The sequence below is a fragment of the Solanum tuberosum genome, unplaced genomic scaffold (genome assembly GCF_000226075.1).
Source record: "Solanum tuberosum cultivar DM 1-3 516 R44 unplaced genomic scaffold, SolTub_3.0 scf00173, whole genome shotgun sequence".
Classification (NCBI taxonomy): domain Eukaryota; kingdom Viridiplantae; phylum Streptophyta; class Magnoliopsida; order Solanales; family Solanaceae; genus Solanum; species Solanum tuberosum.
The window spans coordinates 323,843-348,655 of record NW_006239104.1 but is presented as its reverse complement, the minus strand read 5'-3'; the positions used below and the strand labels follow the sequence as shown (position 1 = coordinate 348,655).

The following is a 24,813-nucleotide window of genomic DNA, read 5'->3' as shown; positions in this document are numbered from 1 at the left end:
TTAGGCAAAGGGTGGTTAAGCTATTAGGTATTTACCAACCATTATAATTTACAAAATAATGATATTCACTTTAAGGTAAATCCTACATCATAATTGACGAAAAAAGTGAAGAGCTTTATAAGTTTGTTTGCTACCCTAGAAGTCTGATAGTCCTGCTTAACCCACCCATCAAGGCGTTACCTCCCTCCTCTTAGGGACTCAACGTCCTCGCTAAACTTTGCCTCCATTATTGATCCACCCTATAAAATTCTGGTTAGATTAAATGGATTATTTATATTTCGGATCATATGGCATCTCTAGGTCCTTGGTATGATACTTTTCCTATCAGAACAACTTCCAAGTAATATGTTAGTAATATTCTTCTTCTATTGATAATTTGTTAATGCTATTTTGTAAGTTCGCTTAGTAATTGATAAAAATTTACTTTGCAAAATGATGCTACTAATAATATTAAATGACTAATCAACATGTGTATTATTATGTTACATATGATGTATGCGTAAAAAGTCAATTAAGGGCATTAATTTTGGATCATTCGTCTATAATAATGCTATCAACCTATTGAAACAAGTTTAATTATCCAATTAATATGATTCATGCTAGCATATTTCTAGAAAAACCTTTACTACTAGCAAACAATTCCCAATTAGATAAATAGATTGATTTGATTTTCTTTTGAGTAAAAATCAAATTAAACTGCGTCACAAACACATGTAGTTATTTTTTAATAATTGATAAAAGTTCACTTTTCAAAAAGATGCTTATTCTAATAACATTAAATGACTAACATACATGTGTATGATCATGTTATCGCAGAAAGCCAAAAGAGCATTAATTTTTTATCATTCGTCTATAATATTTATTTATATATCAGGTAAAAGTCAATAATATTTATAGTCTAGCTTATCTAATGCTATCAATCTATTGAAACACGTTTAATTATACAATTACATTACTATGATTCATGTTAGCATTTCCCTAGTAACCTTTATATTTGCAAGCAACTCTCAATTCGATAAATAGGGTCTTAATTGCTTAAGTTGATATTTAATGGACAAAATACACTGTTGACATTTAAAATTCACAATTTTTTCTTGCAATTTTAAAAGGGAAAATTAAGCGGTTAAGCAAACATATACTAGTTAATTAGTTAACATAGCTATAGTTTGCATTAATTATATTTTGGAACTTACTTTTAGCTATAATTACACTCCTCTCTCTCGCCTCTCTCATCTCTCTCTCATCTCACCCGTCTCTCTCCTCTTTTTCAGTCATCTCTCCCTCACCTCTCTCCTCTCCCTACTCAGTCCCTCTCTCAATTCTCTTCTGTCAATCTCTCTCTCACTTTATACAAACACAAATTTATACATACACAAATAAATTTTAATTAACAAACTATATCTATGGAGCATAATTAAACTATTTTTGAGTGACTATATGCGAAAATTAATAACTAGTAGCTTAAATATGCATTAATGTCCATTTCCTATGGGATCGATCCCAATTCTTAGTTGGGTTTAAATATTGCAAACGATCGTCTACTCTTCATTTTATGAGGTTTATTTGACCGCTAGTTTGTGCCTTTAAAATTGTTAAATGCCTTAGTTGATTTGATTTTCTTTTGGGTAATAACCATATCAAACCACACCACAAACATGAGATTAATTGGCATGGGGGACACTCCCAAAACTTAATTTGAACAATAGCCACTTAATTTTTTTAAATTTAATTTTTAGGGTTAGGGTTAGAAAAAGTGAAAAAGTGGGGTTGAGTCGTGGGGTCATGGGCCTTTTCATTATTTTAAGAACTTGGGGATAAAAATACAAGTATATAAAATATCATTTTCATCCCAATACAAGTATAAATTTGATTTTTAAAGTGGGTTTAAAACAATTGATTTTTGAAATGGTTGATTTTTGGTGGTTGACTATTAAGACAGTTGGATTTTGAGATAATTAGTTTTTGGTGATTGAATATTAAGTCAGTTGGTTTTTGAAGTGCCTTTTAAGATAATAATTGGTTGTTGAAGTAGTTGATTTTTGAAGTACCTTTTAAGACAATTGGTTGTTGAAGTAGTTGGTTTTTGAAGTGATATTTAAGACAATTGGATTATGTAAATGTTATTTTTGTTTTGATGGATATTGTTGCTAGTTATCGACTTTAAATTGTATATATAATGCATTGTCTTATCATACAAGAAAGGCTTCATTTTATTAATAAACTGTACTATTACATGAGTAAAAGATATAAGATTGTACTACTACATCCCTATTACACATATCCAAAAGGCAACCACTAACAACAAACCATACAATATTATTTTTAGGCATTTCTCTTTTTCTTCAGCCAATATCAACCTTTGTTTTAGTTGATCCTTATCTATTTCGGTGTCTTTTAGCAATCCTTTAAAGTGATCCCTTTGCTCTTCGGCTTCTTTGAATAAAGTCAATAGAAAATTTCTATTTTCTTCGGAGTTTCGAAGCCTTTCTAAAATTTAAAATTTGGTAACGCCTTGAAAATTTGATGTCTCGAGTCCCGGACGCAATTTTGATGGGCTGCTCGTTGATGAATCATTTTCAATCCACTTTAAGAAAAGAGCATGCACCAATTGCACAGTTAAATAATTATCGACCTGGGTTCGTATCGGTGAGTGACGTCCTCAACATAGTTGAATTACCACAACGACAAACGTAAGACTTTTTTGCATTGGATGTTTGAGATGCTTGAGACATAATTAAAAGAGATGTTTAAGTATTTTAAAGTAGAATAAGATGGAGGAGTTCATGAATCCTTCTTTTTATACACTAAAAAAAACAAATGTTACTGTTGAAAAAGTAGCAATTTGTACTTTGTTACCATTGTAAAATTTGGATAATTGACTATTGTCATTGTTGGTTAAAATATATAGCTAATTAAGACAGTTGATACTTTTTCATGTGCTTGATTTATATTGTACCAACGACATCTACACTTCAACACTAATAAGGTATATACAGGTTGTTATGATGATCCAAAAATGGTCTATACTATACCTACTAGAATATGACGCTTATATATATACCGTAGCTAGTATAATTTAAAAGGGAGAATGATTAACTAATAATAAACTATATTAATGAAATTTATTCAATTAAATAAGTCATGTAAGTGTCCACATACATTGGGGTGGAGATAAAAGATGTATGAGAAAGAGTTGTAGTTATACAATCAACATCTTCAAACTATGTGAGAAAGCATAATTGCTTAATTCTCAATGGTATTACACCAATATTTAATGTCATTGTCCCCACTAGGGGTGTTCACGGTTTGGATAAAAACCAAACCAAACCGACAAAATAAAACCGATTTTATTTGGGTTTGGTTTGATTTGGTTTTAGATTTTTGAAAACCAATAGTATTTGGTTTGGTTATGATTTTATTAAAAAAAACCCGAAGAAATAACCGAACCGATGAATTAAAATCGATAGTATTTGGTTTGGTTATGGTTTTATTCAAAAAAATTGAAGAAATAATCGAACCGAATCGATGAATTATATACATATATTTTATTAATATACATACTTAATATATTGTTTTTATAAACAATTTTAAAGATCTTATACATATTTTCATTAAAATTTCTTTATAATTTACTTATTGAAAGCAAAAATGCCCAAGATGAAATATTTATCTTATTGATTTCATGTATACGAGTGTCTATGATTCTTTGTGGGACTAAAAATGTTATTGTTTCTTCCTTCTGGGCCAATATAGTGAATTTTAAAGCTTTATTGATAGTAAATTTGGTGATCGAAAGTTCAGTAATTTATGTCATTCTAACTATTTTTCGTTTTGAATGGATTGTTGTCACTTTTTTTCACATTTTAAAATGAATTGTTTCTTTTATTTTTGTGTATGGTTAATAACCGAGCCGATAAATGTATATTATATTTGGTTTGGTTTGATTTTGATAATTTTAAAACCGATAAAGTTGATTTTAGTTTTGACCAATAACCGATCCAAACCAATCCGTGAACACCCCTAGTTCACTTTTTTCACATTTTTAAAATGAATTGTTTCTTTTATTTTTGTGTATGGTTAATAACCGAGCCGATAAATGTATATTATATTTGGTTTGGTTTGATTTTGATAATTTTAAAACCGATAAAGTTGATTTAGTTTTGACCAATAACCGATTCAAACCAACCTGTGTACACCCCTAGTCCCCACCCATATTATTAAATGGCCCAACCCACTACCCAATGCCCACCCCAGACATAATTGCTTAACTCTCCCAGTCTTAACATTATATATGCTATATTCTTATGCTCTTCCATCGATGTGGTAAAAGAAAGTACCAAAGACATTACACTATTTTTTGGTGATCTTCTCCGATTTGATTATTTTTTAAAGATAAATATAATTAAATTAATTGAATATTAAAAATATAATTTTAATAATCATTAATTACACAAAAAGAACTATAAAGTCATCTCATATTAATATGGTGACGAAATATATCTTAAAATATTGACTAAAGTTCTTGTGATTTAACTCTTAAAAAATGAAACATGAAAATTATTTATATATTTAATATAAATAACTACCACACAACACATCCTGAAATTTTTGTGCCTACACAAGTAAAACTTTGTCTAATTAAGTAAAACAAAAAAAATAATTTTGAAGCGAGAAAATATGAACACACCAAAATAAAAATAAGAAAATTTTATATAATAAAAATGATAATTTAAATAACTTATAAGTTTAAAGTGAAAGAAAGCTATTACCAATAATTGACAGATCGTATTAATTATTTGTTGTATTTATAATTTTAGTTTTTATTTTAATAATTATATCTTAACATACTTAGTTACAAATACTATTTACAAATAAATATCATTTAATAACTTACTATAAATAAATTATCATTTTTAATACTTGTAAAAAAAAATTATAACTTGGATATACAAGTAAAAATAATAGTTATTTCATTCATTTAATACAATTTTGTCATTGAATGAGACAATTAAACTTCACATTAATAATGTATACAATCTAATGTTTATCTACTTAAAAATATGTCTTAACCTATTCAACACTACACAATTTATTTTTTGTAACAATATTATATCAACATTAATAATATTTTATGATAATTATTTTTATGTTGGATAAATAACTAGCCATATAATTTTTATAACTCATATATTCAAATAATAATAAGAATTCCCGTTATGAATTTTTTTTGATAGGATTAAAAAATTTACATGTAAATTAAAAAGAATTGAAAAATGTTCATGACATTTATACAAATTAAAAAAAAAACTAAATATGATAATTTCAATTGTGTCTTTTAGACCTTTTCATTCAAACACTTCTTTTTCTTGTTCTAAAAAAATTTGTTAGAGTAAGATTATTGTACAACTTTTTTACCTGAAAATAAAAAGTACATATTTAATAACAAAATTCATTTTGCCATGTCATTATTATTTATTATAATTTTAATTTTCTTAAACACGTTTTTAAGAAAATTTTACTTATTAGTCAATCTCCAAATAAAAAGAGTTTTTAGATAAATTTTCATCTCAAATACATTTTGAAACCATCCATGTCAACAAACTAGCTTCCTTGAGAATCTTTTGTTGATTCCACATGTCCATCAATTAATTAAATACTTTGTTTTATTTTATTTTATGTTTATTTAATCTTCGATTCTACCATTTTCCTATTCAAATCACTTTTACTTATTTTATTAGTGTCCTTTTATATAATTTGTTAAATCTGTAATAATTAATTATCTCATTAATTTTTTTAATTGAATGAAGAAAAGATTTCAAATAATATAAATTTAAAGGTAAGTATGGAAGGATCACTAAATCTATAGCTAGTAAAATTTATAGAAATTTTTTCAAGTTATAAAAATCCTACGGAAATCCCCAAGAAACAATTTCCATCTCAATTCATAGCAACATAATCCCCCAATATTTCTCTAAGTAATTAATTTCGTAGGTAAATCCCTAGGAAAAAGTTCCTAGCTAAATCCGCAGCAAATAATCCCCCAATATATCTCCAAGTAAAAAATTTCGTAGGTAAATCCCCAAAAATAAGTCTCTAGCTAAATCCGCATTAAATAATCCCCAAATAAATTTACACTAAAATATCTCCGTGTAAATCCATAGGATAGATTACCTAGAGATTTTTCTATGAATAAAAAAAGGATTTAAAAAAAAAAGATGTTATTCCATGTATCTGCGGATTTACCTAGAGATAGTGTACCCGCCGATATATTTCCCCAGGTGATGTCGCAAGTACAAATTTTGCGCCAAATTAACCTGCGGAATTTATTGGGAAAATACAATTCGCCAATAATATATCCTAATATTGAGGAATTTAAATTATTCGCAAGAAAATCCGCATCTATTTCCTGCGAAATTTATCCCTAAGTAAGATCCCCATGTAATTCACTGTTTTCTTGTAGTGTAAACTACTAAAGTTTATCTAAAAACGAGTTATGAAGTGATTTTGGAAGATTTTTGCAAGTTTCTAAAATGACAGAATTTTTTTTCTTTGAAGCTATTTGAAAGAAAATGGTGTAAAAATGGAAGCAATGACTAGAATGATGATGATTTCACCTATGAAAGGTATAATATCGTCGGAAAAGTCGCTGGAATCAGCTAAATTAGCTACAAAAATGAGAGCATTTTGGTTTCTTCTTGGAGAGCCTTTCTCCAGTGGAATTGTTTTTAATAAATAAAAAAAACAATTCCACATTTGCTGGATGAGTGGGGTCCAAAGTGCAGTATTTAAAAACTTGAGAGTATGGTGTTGTATGTTTTGGAAGAATATTGAGTGATGTCATATATAGTGTCTAAAGTTCAATTTTTTGAAGACTTGCGTCTAAATGCTCAATTAAGTTTGGATAGTGGCTATTTTGCCAATTCTCCCCACAAACATCCCTAGTTACTTCTTAGAAATTGATAAAAGTTCACTTCGCAAAATATTGTTACTCCCTTCGTCTCATTTTATGTGGCACTTTTTGGATTTTGAGATTCAAATAAGTCTATCTTTTACCGTAAATTTTTCATAGATCTTTTAATGATTTTGAATTATCAATTATTGTGACTTATAATACTTTTTAAGTAGTTTACAAATATATAAATTTCATTTCAAAAATATTGAAGGTTCCATGCGCAAATTTCTGGTCAAACTTAAACTGTTTGACTCTGGAATAACGAAAAATGACACATAAATTGGAACAGAAGAAGTAATAATAATATCAAATGACTAATTAACATGTGTAGTATTATGTTACATATACCATATGATGTATAACGTACGTAGAAAGTAAAAAAGATCATTAATTTTGGATCATTCGTCTATAGTATTTATATATGAGGCAAGGGGATTACAAAAGATAGGTAGAGGATGTGGCAGAAACAATGGCAAGTGGCAAACTCGTGAATATGAATACAGGAAATGGAGAATGCAGTTATGCTAGCAATTCCACTCTTCAGGTATGAATTCTCTCTTTTACTAATCAAACTCTGCTTGTTTGAGCTCGCCCAATGAATCTTGCTTGGAATTGAGGCGTAATCGTAATACGAACTAAGTAATCAATACCCAATTCATGTTTCCTAATTTCCAGAGAAAGGTAATAGAAGAGGCAAACCCTGTTTTAGAAGATGCCATCAAGAAGATGTTCAATAATATTATTGGTGACTCGTCATGTTTTAATATGGCAGACTTGGGTTGCTCTTCAGGAACAAACACACTTTTCACAGTATCTAATATCATAAAGATTGTACAAGTTTTATGCCGCGAAAAGAGTTGCAAAATGCCAGAGTTTCAGGCTTATCTCAATGATCTCCCTGATAATGACTTCAACACTATTTTCAAATCGATTCCATCCTTCTATGGAGATCTCAAAGATGAAGCAAATTGTTTCATATCAGGCGTTCCAGGTTCCTTTTATGAACGGCTATTTCCTAGCAAAAGCTTGCACTTTGTTCACTCATCTTCTTGTCTTCATTGGCTCTCTCAGGTAACAATAATCTTGTTAATCATATATTACAAAGGGAAATAGTATTTTCGTGCAAAGAATAAACTCTTTAATTGCATGCAAGCCATATGTACATAGTTCTGGTCTTTTGTGTCATATTTTACTATATACTGAAACATGTAGGCTCCTGAAAAGATTGAGAACATTAACAACATATACATAGCAAGGACAAGTCCTCCTCATGTAATTGAAGCATATATGAAGCAATTTGACAAGGATTTCTCAAGGTTTCTGCAATTACGCTCTGAGGAGATAGTAACTGGTGGACGCATGGTTTTAACATTTATGGGAAGGAGCGTTCCTGATCCCTATGGAAGTCACTGTGCCTTTCTGGAACTTCTATCAAAGTCACTCGTGGATTTAATACATGAGGTCCACTTCTGCTAACATCTGGTTTAATTTCTTCCAGTAATTTGTTAGAGGCTTTCACATTAGTATACTGACTGTGCAAAATGAAAATTTTACACTATTGAGTCATTTACAAGGTTACTATATATATGTAACAAACTACAATAGTCATGATTTTTGGTCACACTAGCAATTTTTGTAAAAACTCTAACAAACTATAATAGTCATGATTTTTGGTCACACTAACATATATTTTTGTAACAAACTATATTTTTCATGAATTGGTAACCTAGAAAATAGGGGGAACAAAAAGGGACAACACAGTGCACTAAGTTCCCACTATGCGCTTGGTTCAGCGCCTTCAATTGCACTAATAGTGTATTAAATTAAACTATATATAATCTATGTTCTTGATATGGCCTGCAGGGACTTATTGAACAGGCAAAACTAGACTCCTTTAATTTTCCTATATATGCACCATACAAGGATGAAGTTGAAAAAATTGTTCAAATGGAAGGTTCATTTGATGTTGATACCATAAAGTTTTTCAAAGTGAACTGGGATGAGAGGGACAACGATGATGATGATATTTGTTTCGATGCGTATAGCAGTGGTAAACATATAGCAAGAAGTATGAGAGCTGTTTTTGAACAAATGCTTGTTAGCCATTTCCAATTTGGAGATTCCATTGTTGATTATTTGTTTGAGAGATATGCCTACCATTTGGCTTGTCATTTGTTGATTCAAAAAGATAAGTTCTTCAACATTGTCATATCTCTAAGAAACAAATGACAAAGAGTGAATGAGACAACAAGATGGTGCACACTAGAATAGTAGTAAGCTGTTAAAGATATCTATGTTTAATTTATGTTTATGTCAATTCCAAAATATCTTTGAGGGAGTGATAGTTTATTGTTAATTGAATAATTTCAGGAGACTGTATTTCCAATATCTCTGAGGGTGTGATAGCTTATTGTTATTCAATAAATTTTAAGAGATTGTATTACAATATCTTTGAAGGAGAGAGAATTTATTGGTATTGAATAAATTTTAAGAGATTGTAATATATATTATTTTAAAATATTTAAAAAATTACTATGAATCACAATAATTAACAACTTAAAATATTTATAAAATAATAATTTTTTCAAAGAATTCTTAAAATTTCAATTATGTCTCATAAATTGAAACTGAAAAAGTAACATATTTTGGATCCGTGCTGGCACGGGTGTCCATATCTAGTACTAGTATATTGATGTATTGAAAGACTCCGGTCAATTTAGTATTAATATATATATTTATTTTCCATACTTGTTATGCAGCATCTGTTTACTTTACTTGTTCATTAGTATTAATATATAAATCAAAGAACTTTGTAATTCATGTTTTCTCCAATGTTGATGAATGTATCAGAAAAATATGTAACCTTTCTATATATTTATAGTCGTAGGAGATAGATAATTCAAGTGTAAATGAACTTTCGGGTGTCAGGATCGGGAGTGGGGTGTCAGGTTTCGGATCGAATGTCGGGATCGAATCTTGAGTCAGTCGTCGAGGTCGTATTCATGTTCGAGTGTTATTTACTTTGGGCTCAAATATGCTAAAAATCGGGTTGAGTCATGGCCTGTTTAATCTCAATAATTTTAACATAATATTGTTATTTACCCTTTTTAACCACAATTGAATTTCAACTCAAGAAAATAATTTTTTTTAAAAAAAGCTACAATAAATAGATAAATCCTAGGAGATATAAAATAGATAATAATCCATATCTTCAATATGAGAACATACATTATTACATTATATCAATGCAAATAAAGAGTCTACGAGTTGATCATTGGAGATTAAATTGGGCTCAATTGAAAATTCTTTTAAAATGGATTACATATTGAATGAGTTAAGATTGACCCAATTCAAATTATCTTGAGCCCAATCTATAAAATTATGGATAGATTGATTATTTATATTTCGGATCATATGGCATCTCTAGGTCCTTGATATGATACTTTTCCTATCAGAACAACTTCCAAATAATATGTTAGTAATATTTTTCTTCTATTGATAATTTGTTAATGCTAATTTTGTAAGTTCGCTTAGTAATTGATAAAAATTTACTTTGCAAAATGATGCAACTAATAATATCAAATGACTAATTAATTAACCTGTGTATTATTATGTTACATATGATGTATGGGTAAAAAGTCAATTAAGGGCATTAATTTTGGATCATTCGTCTATAATAATGCTATCAACCTATTGAAACAAGTTTAATTATCCAATTAATATGATTCATGCTAGCATATTTCTAGAAAAACCTTTACTACTAGCAAACAATTCCCAATTAGATAAATAGTGTTTCAATTGCTTAAGTTGATCTTTGAATTGACAAAATACAAGTTTATATTTAAAAAAAACTAACATTTACTTTTCTTGTAATTTTAAAAAGAGCGAATAACTAGTGACTTAAATATACTGTAGGGTGAATTTTATCGTTCATTTGGCCAGAATTTAGCCAAAAATGTAAAAAGTCTATAATAATCCTATTTCAATTTTTCCATTTATTCCCTCAATACTTTTCCCTCCAAAACAAAATTAACATTTTTCTATTTCCCAAATTCCTCAAACTACTAAAATACAAAGTCTTTGGCTACTAAAGTTGCAAAATGGGCAGACCCAACCGTAACGGGCTAGAGACTTAAATGAGTTGGGACGGGCTGACCCTTTTAATTAAATGGCCTATAAAATAGCAATCCAACTCAGCCCTAGCGGGCCACGGGTTGGCCCTTCAACCAAAAAATGAACAACATTTTTCTCTTAGAAAGAGTACGAACGTTGATGTCTGATGAACACGACATCAATACATATAGAAATTCATTCATGAATTACACATACTTCAGTGAATATTTACAAAACAAAAACATAATAGCCAAGATACAACATTCATAAGATGCATCCGAGCAAAAAACATTACACGATCACTATTTTCATAAACAAGACAATAAAGGAGAAGTGGAAAATTAGGCATAAAAACAAAAAGTAAAAGAGGTCAAAGATTCATAGTTATAATGAAGTAATGAACTTGGGTTAATAAGAAAATTTAGAGGGGTAATGGCCCTAAAATGTAAAAGATATGTAAAGAAGTTAGTCTTGATTTTATATTGATATTTTAAAAATATTTATTGACAAAATCTTAACAAATTAAACACTACTTAAAATATATATAATAAATATTATTAAAATTCACAGTCCACGAGCTGACCTCTGAGGCTTGCGGGTTGGGCCTACGAGGTTAGCGGGCCAAATGAGGTTAGACTAAAAAACCTCGTTCCTAAATGAGCTGAAAAATTAAACTCAACCCCATTTAATTCAAGAATTGGGTTGGACCGGCCTAATGGGTCAAGCCCTAATGGGTCAAGCCTATTTTGACAGCTCTATTGGCTGCCTAGGAAAATGAAAAATGTTTTTGTCTATATTTTTGTGTATGTATTGTTCATTTGATTTATTTTTAAAAATAAATATTTTTTAGTTAATTAAAAAAAGTTGTATGCTTTCGTTAAAAAATATTTTTGTAATTTCATTTTTATACATTAATATTTTTTTCATTAATATACCATACAAATTATGTTCTACATATACATAACCTACGCACCCTCCTCTAGCCCTTCCCCGAACTCAATTGTGTTTATAATGTATCAATGCATACCTTTGAAAAATTATTTTTTTCGCTTAAAATAAATTTGTTTATTGAAGAAGACAATTAAATTTCTCATTAATAATAACTACAAATGATTATTCTATCTACTTAAGATTATACTCAATTATTTTGTAATACAAATTTAGTAAAAATGTAGTAATTAAGGTAGATTTTAAAAAATTATAATTGAATTTTTCTTTAAATATATTCAACAAAATAGATTAGTCTATATAACGTATATTTTTCAAAAGAAAAAAATAATGTAATTTTGAAAGTTAAATATTTATTAAAAGAAATTGACGATAAGACATTTATAACTATGCCATGAATAACAAATTAATTTTTTATATTATAAGCATTCCAAACAAGAATTAACATACATAAAAATTGGTAAAATTATTTCACTTATTTTAACCATGAATAAAAAATACAATTACTCCAATAATACTAATTAAGATGATGTTTCAAAATAAATAAATAAAAGATCACTCAATACCTAATTATCATTATAATACTTTAAAATAAATATATTTTTGTGTAGGATACTATATTACAATATGTTTAATGTATGTAAATAAAGTATAACATAATTAGGATATACATTTTTAAAAACTTAATTTTCATTTAATATTGAATTTTCTATCCAAGGAGACAATTAAAATTCATGTTAAAAATAAATAGAGGTAGATTATTCTCCAATTAAAAATTATACTAATTACTCCAAATGACTAACATACATGTGTATGATCATGTTATCGCAGAAAGCCAAAAGAGCATTAATTTTGGATCATTCGTCTATAATATTTATTTATATATAGAGTAAAAGTCAATAATATTTATAGTCTAGCTTATCCTAATGCTATTAATCTATTGAAACACGTTTAAATATCCAAGTACATTACTATGATTCATGCTAGAATTTCCCTAGTGAATTTTATATTTGCAAGCAACTCTCAATTCGATAAATAGGGTCTTAATTGCTTAAGTTGATCTTTTAATGGACAAAATACACTATTCACATTTAAAATCCACCATTTTTTCTTGTAATTTTAAAAGGGAAAATTAAGTGGTTAAGCAAACATATACTAGTTAATTAGTTAACATAACTATATTTTGCATTAATTACGATTCAAAACTTACTTCTAGCTATAATTACACTTCTCTCTCCCGCTTCTCGCCTCTCTTCCTCTCTCTCACCTCTCTCTCGAATCTCTCTCGCTTCTCTCATCTTTGTCAGTCATCTCTCCTCGCATCTCTCCTCTTATCAGTCTCTTTCACGATTCTCTTATGTCAATCTCTCTCACTTTATAAAAACACAAATGTATAATTTGTGTTTGTGTTTGTGTTTGTGTTTGTGTTTGTGTTTGTATAAAGCAAGATAGACTGGATATACAAATACAGATACATATCTCTCCGCCCTATACACTTATGATTATGCACATACAAATCTTCCCTTGCCAGTTCTCTTTTGTCTTTCTCTCTCTCGCTTTATACAAACACAAAATATGCAAATACAATGTATAATTTCTGTTTGTATAAAGTGAGAGAGAGGTTGGATATACAAATACAAATGTTTTAACTCAATTCAATTGTATACGAATTCAAATTGTATGCAGATAAATACAATCATTGATACATATATATAGTAGTAACATCACTACAAGAAAAGAGTGAATTACATGGGGATTTTCCTTGGGATTAGTATGAAAATCCGTAGGAAACTTATTTTCCTGCGAATTTTCATACTAATCCCTAGGAAAATCCTCATGTAATTCACACTTTTCTTGTTGTGTATATATACAATTATCTAACAGATATACATATACAATTCACCTCACTCCACTTTCTGCCCTCTCTCGCTCGCCTCTCTCCTCCCTCTCCCAATCTAGCTCACCACTCTCCTCCCTATAACATGTAGCTGTAAATTGTAATTAACAAACTATATCTATGGAGCATAATTAAGCTATTTTTGAGTGGCTATATGCAAAAATTAATAACTAGTAACTTAAATACACATTAATTGACCATTTCTTGTGAGATCGACCCCAATTCTTAGTTGGGTTAAAATATTGCAAACGATCGTCTACTCTTCATTTTATGTGGTTTATTTGACCGCTATTTTGTGCCTTTAAGATTTTTAAATGCCTTAGTTGATTTGATTTATTTTTTTTGGGCAACAACCAAATCAAACCACACCACAAAAATCCCTAGTTACTTCTTAGTAATTGATAAAAGTTCACTTCCCAAAAAAATGTTACTCCCTCCGTTCCACTTTATGTGGCACTTTTCGGATTTTGAGATTCAAACAAGTCTATCTTTAACCGTAAATTTTTCAAAGATCTTTTAAGGATTTTGAATTATCAATTATTGAAATTTATAGTACTTTTTACGTAGTTTACAAATAAATAAATTTCACCACCACAAACTAGAATTCTCTTTTAATTTATTTATTTTCAAAAATAGTTTTCCCCTTTCATGAAAAGTTGTGACTTTTATAAAAAGTTTCCTATATAAAGGGTACTATATTCGTTGAAGCATCTCGAATATTCCGCAAATTCATGGAATATTTATAAAGAAATCAAATTCAAATCATCCTAGTTAGAGAAATACGTCACTAACGCCCTCAAATCATGGAAATCTTATGAGAGAAGAATCAAGATAAACGGAGTTGTACCCGCAATGTTTATAAATAAAATTATATTTCTTCATATATTATTTTGTGATTGTAATTTATTTCCTCTCACTTTAAAATTTGTTGCAAACATGTACCACACACATAAAATGACTTCTTCTTTTTTAAACTTAGGTGAACATTTGTGGAATTTACTAGATTAAGAAAAGGGCGGTAAAGCTATTAATTACCAACCATTATAATTTACAAACTTTAAAGTAAATCCCACATCATAATTGAAGGAAAAACTGAAGAACTTTATAAGTTTGTTTGCTAGCCTATAGAAGCCAGATAGTCCCCCTTAACTCACCCACCAAAGCGTTACATCCCTCTTAAGAAGTTGTGGTTACTGAGCCTTTTCCTATATATGCCATTATATATGTATTTGCCCATCAATTTGGAACGACTTATTTTTAAAAAGAATAATTTTAAACTTTTCCGAAAAGATTATATTGCACAAACAAACAGTCGGGTAAAATATTTTATTTCCCTGTTTAAACTAATAAAATATTAAGAGGGACAAATTCCTCCTCCAATTTTATATATCAAGTTATGAAAATTATAATTTGATTAAAGAAATTTAATGTGTATCATATTTTTTTGGACATAGTTAAATTAATGTAGTAATACTTTAATTATATCTTTTCTTTATTAATAATATAAGTATTCATAATTGTTAAAGTTCTAAAGTAACATAATTGGATCATTTTCTTGAAAAAAAATATTCATGATTAGCAAACATCAAAGGAACACTAATAACATAATTTAGTATGTAAAATACTTACAAATTGGCTAAGATGACAAATATAAAATTATTTTGACATCTTAATGATTTTTTAAAGTATATTTATATATTGTTTCTTTAGTTACTAATAGAAATTAGAATGGACTTCTTTTAATTTATTAATTTTTTATGTGAAAATGATTTTTGTTAGTTAAATATGATGATCTAGGCTAGTCTTAATTAGTTAAACCAAAGAAGCACCATGACTCAAACCTCTTCTAACAATGGTGGAATTGATGAGGTGCAATCCTTTTCTTTTTCTCCAAATTGCAACCTTTAATAGGAAATAATTAATAAATAAGTATGGTCTTTTTTATTTTTGTTTGACAGATTTTGGTGGAGGAGGAAGCAAATTTTAGAACATTTATATTAAATAGGCCTAAGCAATTGAATGCACTTACTTTTCAAATGGTATGGCAACATATAATATTTACTGCTTCCTTTAATATTCCTAAATTTTTATTTTTGATTGACTTTGTTATTTTCTGTCTTATGCATATTCCTAAGTATAGAAAGATTTTTGTATAAAGTGTTATATGTTGCAATGGAGATGGACTCCTTTACGTCTATTCAAATATCTTAAATTTTTGTTTATTCAGATATATCGGTTGTTGGAACTTTTCCATGCCAGTGAAGGAAATTCAAAGGTGAAGATGATAATATTGAAGGTAGGAGGATCCTCATCTGTGTTATGTAATGCATCAATATGTGATTTGATTTCTCTCAAGAGTACGTGCAACTTAGATATCAATATATATATATATATACTAGGATTTTTTTTCTCTTTCCCAAGCTTTGGGTTGCACATTTCAACATGTTACTCTTTTTCTTGTTTCAATATTTCCAGGGAAATGGAAGGGCTTTTTGTGCTGGTGGTGCTGTTACATTTCTTGCTCATAATGTTCACCAGGGTAGGTAGTCAGCTAAATTGGTTATAGCTTGTAAACATATTAATCTTTAGTATTTATAGATGATATTTTTAACTGGATCCATGAAGTTGAAAAATTGCTTCCATCCATGTTTAAGTTTAGACATCCAAAAATATGTGACACACCTCTAAATGCTTATCTGAAGAAGCCCCCATAAGTTTCAAAGTCATTTCACAGTTCAAATATACACCATAGGTTCTATGGTGTGGTGGTTTGACCTGCTATGGTGTATGGGATATAGTGTTAAATATACACCATAGGTTCTACGCTGTGGTGGTTTGACCGGCTATGTTGTGTGGGGTAGAGTGTTGGCCATGTAGGATGGGTGTGTCTATTTGTTCAACTTTAATTTATACAAGTTTATGTGTCTACTTGTGCACGCCCAAAGTTGGAGGACATAGATGTCAGTTGAAGCTAGGTTAAAGAGAATGTTTATGTATTATGCCTTTTGAGTACTTTAACTCAAGATATTGTAGGTTCTCTCTCAACGAACCAACAACATAGACCGTAGGAAGAAAACATCTGATTTCATCTTGCTGCGTTCCATAACAACTTGGTATCATAGACAGGAGTTATGGGAGATCTAGTCCAATAACAATTGTTCTAAGAAGGCCATAATGCTCGCTTGGATGCACATATTCGATCTGTTTTCTTGTGTCTTATTTGATGCTTATGACTTATGAGTAAGTCTGAGACTACGGCCTTTGATAATGTATGTGCCACTCAAGTATGCTCTATCCAGATGATTTTCCCAAAATTTTCAACAATTTAGTAATTTAAGTGCATATAGCTCAAGGATAAAAAAACTGGTCAGTTACAATTTTTTCTTACTTATGCTTTCAGGTAACTGGAAACTGTCCGCTGATTTTATCCGTGAACTATTCACCCTTAACTATATGATGGCAACATATAGTAAACCCCAGGTTAACTTTAGGTTATGTATAATTTATATTTTTGTGATACAATTATCTGAGGAATATATTCGTTAATCTTATTTGGACTTCCCCTTAAAGGTTTTCATCCTTAATGGAATGGTGATGGGAGGTGGACTTGTTGTTTCTGTACATGGTAGATTTCGAGTTGCAACAGAGAAGACGGTATTGCATCTCCTTTAGTAATACATTCAATTCTTCAATCATCAAGAGCTTTAGTTGGTTGAGAATATATTTTTCCCTTGGCAGTAATACTTGGTTGGTGTTTGCTATGTATCAGAAACTTCATGTCCATATATTCTTCTGTAGGTTTGTGCTATGCCTGAAACAGCTTTGGGAATCGTTCCTGGTGCATCTCACTTTTATTCGAGGATTCCAGGATTCTTCGGTAATGCCACTATTAAGATTTATTGAAAATGTACTGCTAGATATAGTTTCTTATATTTATTTGGCAGGGGAATATGCTGGTCTTACTGGTGCTAGGTTGGATGGTGCTGAAATGCTTGATGTTGGTCTAGCAACTCATTTTGTACCCTCGGAGGTATGATGCCTTAAAAATATACAGAACGTTTCGAATTGCTTCTATAACAAATTAAGTAGTTCAATGTCAGACTCTTTGATTTTCCTTCTGATCACAGAAATTGCCATTTTTAAAACAAGAATTAGCTAAAGTCAATACGAGTGATGCAGATGTTATTTCTGTTATCATTAGTCTCTTCTCTACCATACCAAATTTGAAAGCAGAAAGTCCTTGTCACAAGTGAGTTCATTCAATATATGTGCTCTTTTTTATTAGTATATAAATATCAACAGTACACCTGTTTCAAGTTCTGCAATTTTATGTATGTAGAATGAAGATTATTGATCGCTGTTTCTCTCAAAGAACAATCGAAGAAATCATATCTTCTCTGGTAAGTTTGAGAGATGGATGTGTTCTTTTAATTTCTGCGGTGAAATTACTTTGTAAAATAAGTTATCAGAATACTTTGTGAACTTGGAAACATGAATTATCAACAGGAAAATGAGGCTCTGAACAACAAGGATGACTGGATCTCTTCAACCATACAATCGCTGAAGAAAGCATCCCCAATAAGTCTTAAAGTTTACTTGAGATCAGTAAGTCAATCACTACTGCTTAATTTGGCCAACATTTTCATTGGAGAGTGGTTTAATGTTCATATTAGTTTCATTTTTTCCGTTCCAGATAAGAGAAGGAAGGCTGCAAGATGTAGGTAGTTGCCTTATTCGAGAGTATAGGATGGTTTGTCATGTGTTGAAGGGAGACTTTAGCAAGGATTTTATCGAGGTAGAATATGTTAATCTTTCAGCCATCCATTTTACTGCATTACAAAACTCATGACAACTTGACTTTTACTGCAGGGATGCAGAGCCATACTCATTGACAAGGATAGAAATCCTAAGGTGCGTTACGTTCATTTGATCATGGATAAACCTGAACTTAGATATCGAAAGCTTGTGCTAATCTCTTCACATGTTTTCAGTGGGAGCCCTCCAGACTGGAACTAATTAGAGATGATGACGTTGATCGTTACTTCTCCAAGATAGACGATGAAGATTGGGAAGACTTAAAGCTGCCTCCAAGATCAAACTTGCCTCCATATGCAATTGCCAAGCTTTAAAGTTGCAATACTCTACAACTTGTTGCCCTCTGATCACTACAGTACTAAAAATAATACTACTTTGCGATGAGTTTCTGTATTCAGAGAGATTATGTTTATGGTGATGTTAATTTATTGCAATGTGAGAACTTGTGAGTTGTGATTAGTCTTGCATCTTGTGTTGAAACACAAGCAGCATGTCTTAATTACAATCTTGCCTTTTTTTTAAATCTACTAGTATAGATGTTGTGATCAACATCAGCTTGTGTATGAAAATTTTCTGAGGTTATTATGACTTGAGAGCTTCCTTCTTTTCCAATTAAGATCCGACTATATAGATCTTGTTCATGCATTAACGAAAATATGTAAAAGCTCTACATTGTCATACTCAGATCATTGATTAACAAAAATGTGGTCTAATGTGTGAGTGTTCGATACAAGTGTAGAAATGGAGGTCGGATCATTTATGATCTAAATTCTAAGATTTGGGGTACAAATATGGTTGCAGGGTTCAGCTAAAAGTAATTCAAATAGCTAAAATTTGAGTTATAAAATATGCCTAAATAAGACATTGAATGGAAAACTTACAAGGTATTCTCAGAAGAAAATATTGATCAAGAGGAGGATATCAAACGGAGATAAAAAGGAAAAGGACCGACTAGAAATTTCAATATACAAGATATTTCATTTTCTTTAATTTCACTTTACCTTTGTTTTTACTTGTCCAGAATTTCTTCGTCATTTTGATCAAAGTACCCAAAATTGAATGATCTGGTGCGGAACCCTTTCTCATACCCACATCGTCTCGACACTAGTGTGATATCAAAAGTGAAGAGTTCGAGCAACAGGAAGTGAAAGCCTGAGTGATTGCTTTTTTTAAAAAAAAAACCTCCGTTAGATCATATATTACGAAGGAAAATCTTGTACAATAATTTTTATCAATTTGATTAATATATCATTAATATTAATTTTTTTCTCAATATTTGCTTAATTTCATTCCAATGCTAATACATCAATAATAAGATGTAGGTCGAGTTTGATGATCATTTATTTTGATTATCTAGAAGAATAAAAAAATACCCGTAAAAATCCAACCAACCGGCAAAATTGACCAAATCGAAATCGGAAAAATATATATTGTAAATTTAGAGAAAGAGGTGTTTATATCTATAAAAAGAGATCTATTCAAATAAAAAATCAAATCAAATTAAATTAAATAAATAAATCTGTTCTTTTTTGGGATTGATTTTATTTGATGTTTTTTAAAATCAATAATATTTGATTTGATCCGTTTAAATAATTAAAGAATCTACTAAATTGATTGACTTTAGTTTTAACCAAAAATCAATTTACACCAAAGTATGAACACTCTGATTGGCATTTGTGTGTATTCTCACGTGTATATTATTAATTAAGTTAATCATAAAAAATATATTATTTCTTTTAATTAGCACATTTGCCTTAATTGAAATAGCTTCTAAGTTTTAAAATCGTTTTTTTAAGAAATAATGGCAAGCAGGGGCGGAGGTAGCATGAGGGGTTCATCTGAATCCCCTCGGCGAAAAATATTATTATTTATACATGGTTAAAATTGTTGTTTAGATATGTATAATAGATGTCGAACCCCTTTCACTAGTTCATGTGTTTACTTCTCAGATTTTGAACCCCTTATTAAAATTTCTGGCTCCGCCACTGATGGCAAGGCTCAAACTTGTGCATGTGAATGCAGGGAATGGAGAATGCAGTTGTGCCAGCAAACTCCACTCTTCAGATCTGAATTCTCTATTACTAATAATTGCTAGTCAAACTCCGCCTGTTTGAGCTTGCTTAATATTAAAAAATTAAGTACGATTTTTTATTGGAATTTCTCAATAAAAAATATTTATTTGTTATTTCTATAGATATTTTGAATCAATTCAATTAATGTTTCCTAATTTCCAGAGATGTATATTTCTTTTGAAATTGACTAAAAATTAAGATAAGACAAATAAATTGAAACGAAAGAAATAGTATGTTATAACGTACAAAGACAACAAGAGCATTAATTATGGATCATTCCTCAATAGTATTTATATATAAGAAGACATACAATGGGATATAAAAAAGACAGCTAGGAGTGTGGCAGAAATAATGGCAAGGGGCAAGCTTCTGCATATGAATACAGGCAATGGAGAATGCAGTTATGCCAGCTGCTCCACTCTTCAGGTACGTATGAATTCTCTTTTATGCTAATCAAACTCCGCTTGTTTGAGCTTGCTTACATGTTCTGCCCAATCAAACTTGCTTGAAATTGACGCGTAATTAGTGTTGTTGTTGTTGTTATATGAACTAAGTAATCAATACTCAATTCATGTTTCCTAATTTCCAGAGAAAGGTTATAGAAAAGGCAAAACCTGTATTAGAAGATGCCATCAAGAAGATGTTCAATAATATTACTGGTGACTTTCCCAAGTCGTCATGTTTTAATATGGCAGACTTGGGTTGCTCTTCAGGACCAAACACACTATTCACACTATCAAATATCATAAAGATTGTACAAGTTTTATGCCACGAAAAGAGTTGCAAAATGCCAGAGTTTCAAGCTTATCTGAATGATCTCCTGATAATGACTTCAACACTATTTTCAAATCGATTCCATCCTTCTATCGGAATCTCAAAGAAGCAGTAGTTGGAGCAAATTGTTTTGTATCAGGCATTCCAGGTACCTTTTATGAGCGGCTATTTCCTAGCAAAAGGTTGCACTTGGTTCACTCATCTTATAGTCTTCATTGGCTCTCTCAGGTATCAATGAATCATACTATCTCTAGTTAGTTATCTTGTTAAATCATATACATATTACAAAGAGGAATCTTTTTGTGCTAAGATACACTAAACATGTAGGCTCCTGAAAAGATTGAGAACAACAACAACATTTACATAACAAGGACAAGTCCTCCTCAAGTATTTGAAGCCTACATGAAGCAATTTGACAAGGATTTCTCAAGGTTTTTGCAAGTACGCTCCGAGGAAATAGTAACTGGTGGACACATGGTTTTGACATTTGTCGGAAGGAGCATTCCTGATCCCTATGGAAGTCACTCTGCTCATCTGGATCTTCTATCAAAGTCATTCATTGATTTAATACATGAGGTCCACTACTTCGCCTCTGCTAACTTCTTGCTTTCTTCTAGTAATTCGTAACTTTAGTACACTTGCAATGCAAAAAGAATTTCTTACAGTATTGGTCGTTTAGAAGGTTACTATAGGTAACAAACTATATTAGTCCTGAATCTTGGTTATACTTACAATTTTCGCAAAAAATCTAACAAATTATATCGGTCATGAATTGGTAACCTAAAAAATAGAGGAAATGATTTACTACAACAAGAGGTAGTGTGGTGCGCTAAGCTTCCATTATGTGTGTTGAAGAGTTTATGTTGTCTTGATAGGGAATAGTCCAATCTTTTCCAGCCCGGTGCAATATGAAATAAAAGTCCTTTAGAATTCTTGGAGTACGAATGAGATAAAAAAAAAAACTCTGTCGAAGCTCTGCAGGGAAGCGACAAGCTATTATAGAGACTTAAATTGCACTAATAGTGTAAAATGACTTGCAGTGTAATAAACTAAATCCTTTGTTAAATCTATGTTCATGTTTTCTTGATATGGCCTGCAGGGACTTACTGAACAGGCAAAACTAGACTCCTTTCATTTTCCTTTTTATGCACCATGCAAGGATGAAGTTGAAAAAATTGTTCAAATGGAAGGCTCATTTGATGTTGATACCATAAAGTTTTTCAAAGTGAACTGGGATGAGAGGGACAACGCTGATGATATTTGTTTCGATGCATATAGCAGTGGTAAACATATAGCAAGAAGCATGAGAGCTGTTTTAGAACAAATGCTTGTTAGCCATTTCCAATTCGGAGATCCCGTTGTTGATTATTTGTTTGAAAGATATGCCTACCATCTGGCTTGTCATTTGTTGGTTCAAAAGGGTAAGTTCTCCAACATTGTCATATCTTTAAGAAAGAAATGACAGAGAAAGAACAACAAGATGTTGCACTTAACAATATAGTTAAGTACCACACTCCTTGTAGACATTATTCCAATATCTTTGAGGGAGTTATAAATTATTGTTATTGAATAATTTCAGGAAATTGTATTTCAATATCTTTGAAGGAGTGATACTTTATTTTTATTCAATAAATTGCAGTTTATTCAATGGGTTGTTCCTCTTTGATTTGATCTTCAGGACTAAACACCCTTTTCACAGTAATCGAATGTCACAAAGATTGTACAAAGAATACCAAAGATTCAAGCTTTTCTCAATGATCTCCCTGGTAATGACTTCAACACTATTTTTCAAATCGATTCCATTGTTCTATCAGAAGCACTAAGATATTGGAATACAATTTCCTGATTTCTTGTTAATCGTATATTACAAAGTTCATATCGACGAGAGAAGAAGATGGAGAAACAAATCGAATCAAATTACATATAAAGATTGTTCCTCAGCTAATATCAAACCTATGAAGAACAATTATTTACAACTATTACGAAAAAAATTGTTTTAACTCTAATTTCTCTCCAAGTAAGTTAGATCAGAGAGCACTACAAAGGCCAAATATTCGCGACAATGACAGTAATATCATCATACTTTCCACCATTACGTACAACACCATCTTTAAAACACTCTCTCGTAAAAGGCGTGTAGACCTCTGTGTTCTTGGCATTGTCTAATGCATACTGCGCAATCCTCCATGCCAATGTCTCAGGCACATCTGATTCCCATGACTCCACCCCTGAATTCACAATTGCTTCTAACTCGAAATCATGTACATTATCAAACAATCCATCTGTTCCCAACACGATCACATCCCCTGCTATCACTGGAACACTGATTTTCTCAGCTACACTCGGATCATCAGAAGTACTCCCATTCCCCAATTGAAAAGGACAATTGAACCTTGATTGCTGAACTTTCGATTTATACACAATTATCCCCTCTCTTATTACTACAAACCCACTATCTCCGACGTTAACAGCGTGCAATGTATCATCGGAAAGAGACAGAATACAAGCAGTAGAAGAACCCTTCGCCTTTGTATTCGAAAAAGCTTCATTAAGAACTTTCATCAAATCAATAGTAGTAATACTACTCTGCTTCTGAATTGCCAATTCAGCGTTTTTCATCAATTCCCTTGAATACACACCTGAATCGATGCCCTTTTTCGCCCACCCACCAACACCATCAGCAACACCGATCACCTGTTTGTTAAGACAAATAAAGCTTGCGTCTTCACCTAATGGCTTTTCTGCGTTCAATTTCGGAATGTAAGAAGACCCAGCAACCATGATCGTCATTCCGGTGACCCCAACGTCTCTACTATCAACCTCTTCAGAGATGAATGTCTGAATGGGCTTAATATCTTCATCCATATAGTCGTATGCCGGTGTCAATTCCTCTGAGCATAGCAAGATTTGGAGTTGTTCGTCATCATCGCCGGTGATGACGTCAAATTCCGATTCATCCGTGAGTCGGCGTCTCTTCGGAGGAACAATATCGATCGCCATTTGAAGCAACGATGAGAAAACCCTAGAGAAGAAAGATTAAGGGTTTAACATGGAGTCTGTGGGTATTATATAAAAAGAAGATTTATTTGAAAACCGAATTCATGTAGAAGCAGAAACCGAGTCCAAGTAGAAATAGGAAAACTTATTTATTTTTTTTCGTTTTCTGTATTTTTAGACCCAAATATTTGGTAACTTTTTACTAGGTAATAATTTTTATTTATTGAGAATCATATTGGTTGCCG

The 24,813-nt window shown here is 30.7% G+C and overlaps 3 protein-coding genes and 1 pseudogene across 3 annotated transcripts; 3 read left to right on the top strand and 1 right to left on the bottom strand.

Annotated features, from left to right (window-relative positions):
* Positions 1–7,395: 7,395 nt before the first annotated feature.
* Positions 7,396–9,326, top strand: LOC102597978 (benzoate carboxyl methyltransferase-like). The gene is made up of 4 exons (XM_006354610.2): positions 7,396–7,496; positions 7,628–8,023; positions 8,165–8,413; positions 8,816–9,326. The coding sequence occupies exons 1-4, from the start codon at positions 7,422–7,424 to the stop codon at positions 9,179–9,181; spliced, it is 1,086 nt and encodes a 361-aa protein (XP_006354672.1). The 5' UTR covers positions 7,396–7,421; the 3' UTR covers positions 9,182–9,326.
* A 6,414-nt stretch (positions 9,327–15,740) lies between these two features.
* On the top strand, positions 15,741–19,059 carry LOC102597660 (3-hydroxyisobutyryl-CoA hydrolase 1-like). The gene is made up of 14 exons (XM_006354609.2): positions 15,741–15,779; positions 15,869–15,949; positions 16,138–16,206; positions 16,386–16,449; positions 17,311–17,390; positions 17,481–17,564; positions 17,709–17,787; positions 17,855–17,940; positions 18,038–18,159; positions 18,250–18,310; positions 18,417–18,515; positions 18,604–18,705; positions 18,780–18,821; positions 18,902–19,059. The coding sequence occupies exons 1-14, from the start codon at positions 15,741–15,743 to the stop codon at positions 19,037–19,039; spliced, it is 1,146 nt and encodes a 381-aa protein (XP_006354671.1). The 3' UTR covers positions 19,040–19,059.
* A 2,076-nt stretch (positions 19,060–21,135) lies between these two features.
* On the top strand, positions 21,136–23,167 carry LOC102597333 (benzoate carboxyl methyltransferase-like; annotated as a pseudogene).
* A 441-nt stretch (positions 23,168–23,608) lies between these two features.
* Positions 23,609–24,571, bottom strand: LOC102601852 (probable protein phosphatase 2C 80). Its single transcript, XM_015311909.1, has one exon. It carries the CDS (start codon positions 24,569–24,571, stop codon positions 23,609–23,611), a length of 963 nt encoding a protein of 320 aa, XP_015167395.1.
* Between the last annotated feature and the right edge of the window lie 242 nt (positions 24,572–24,813).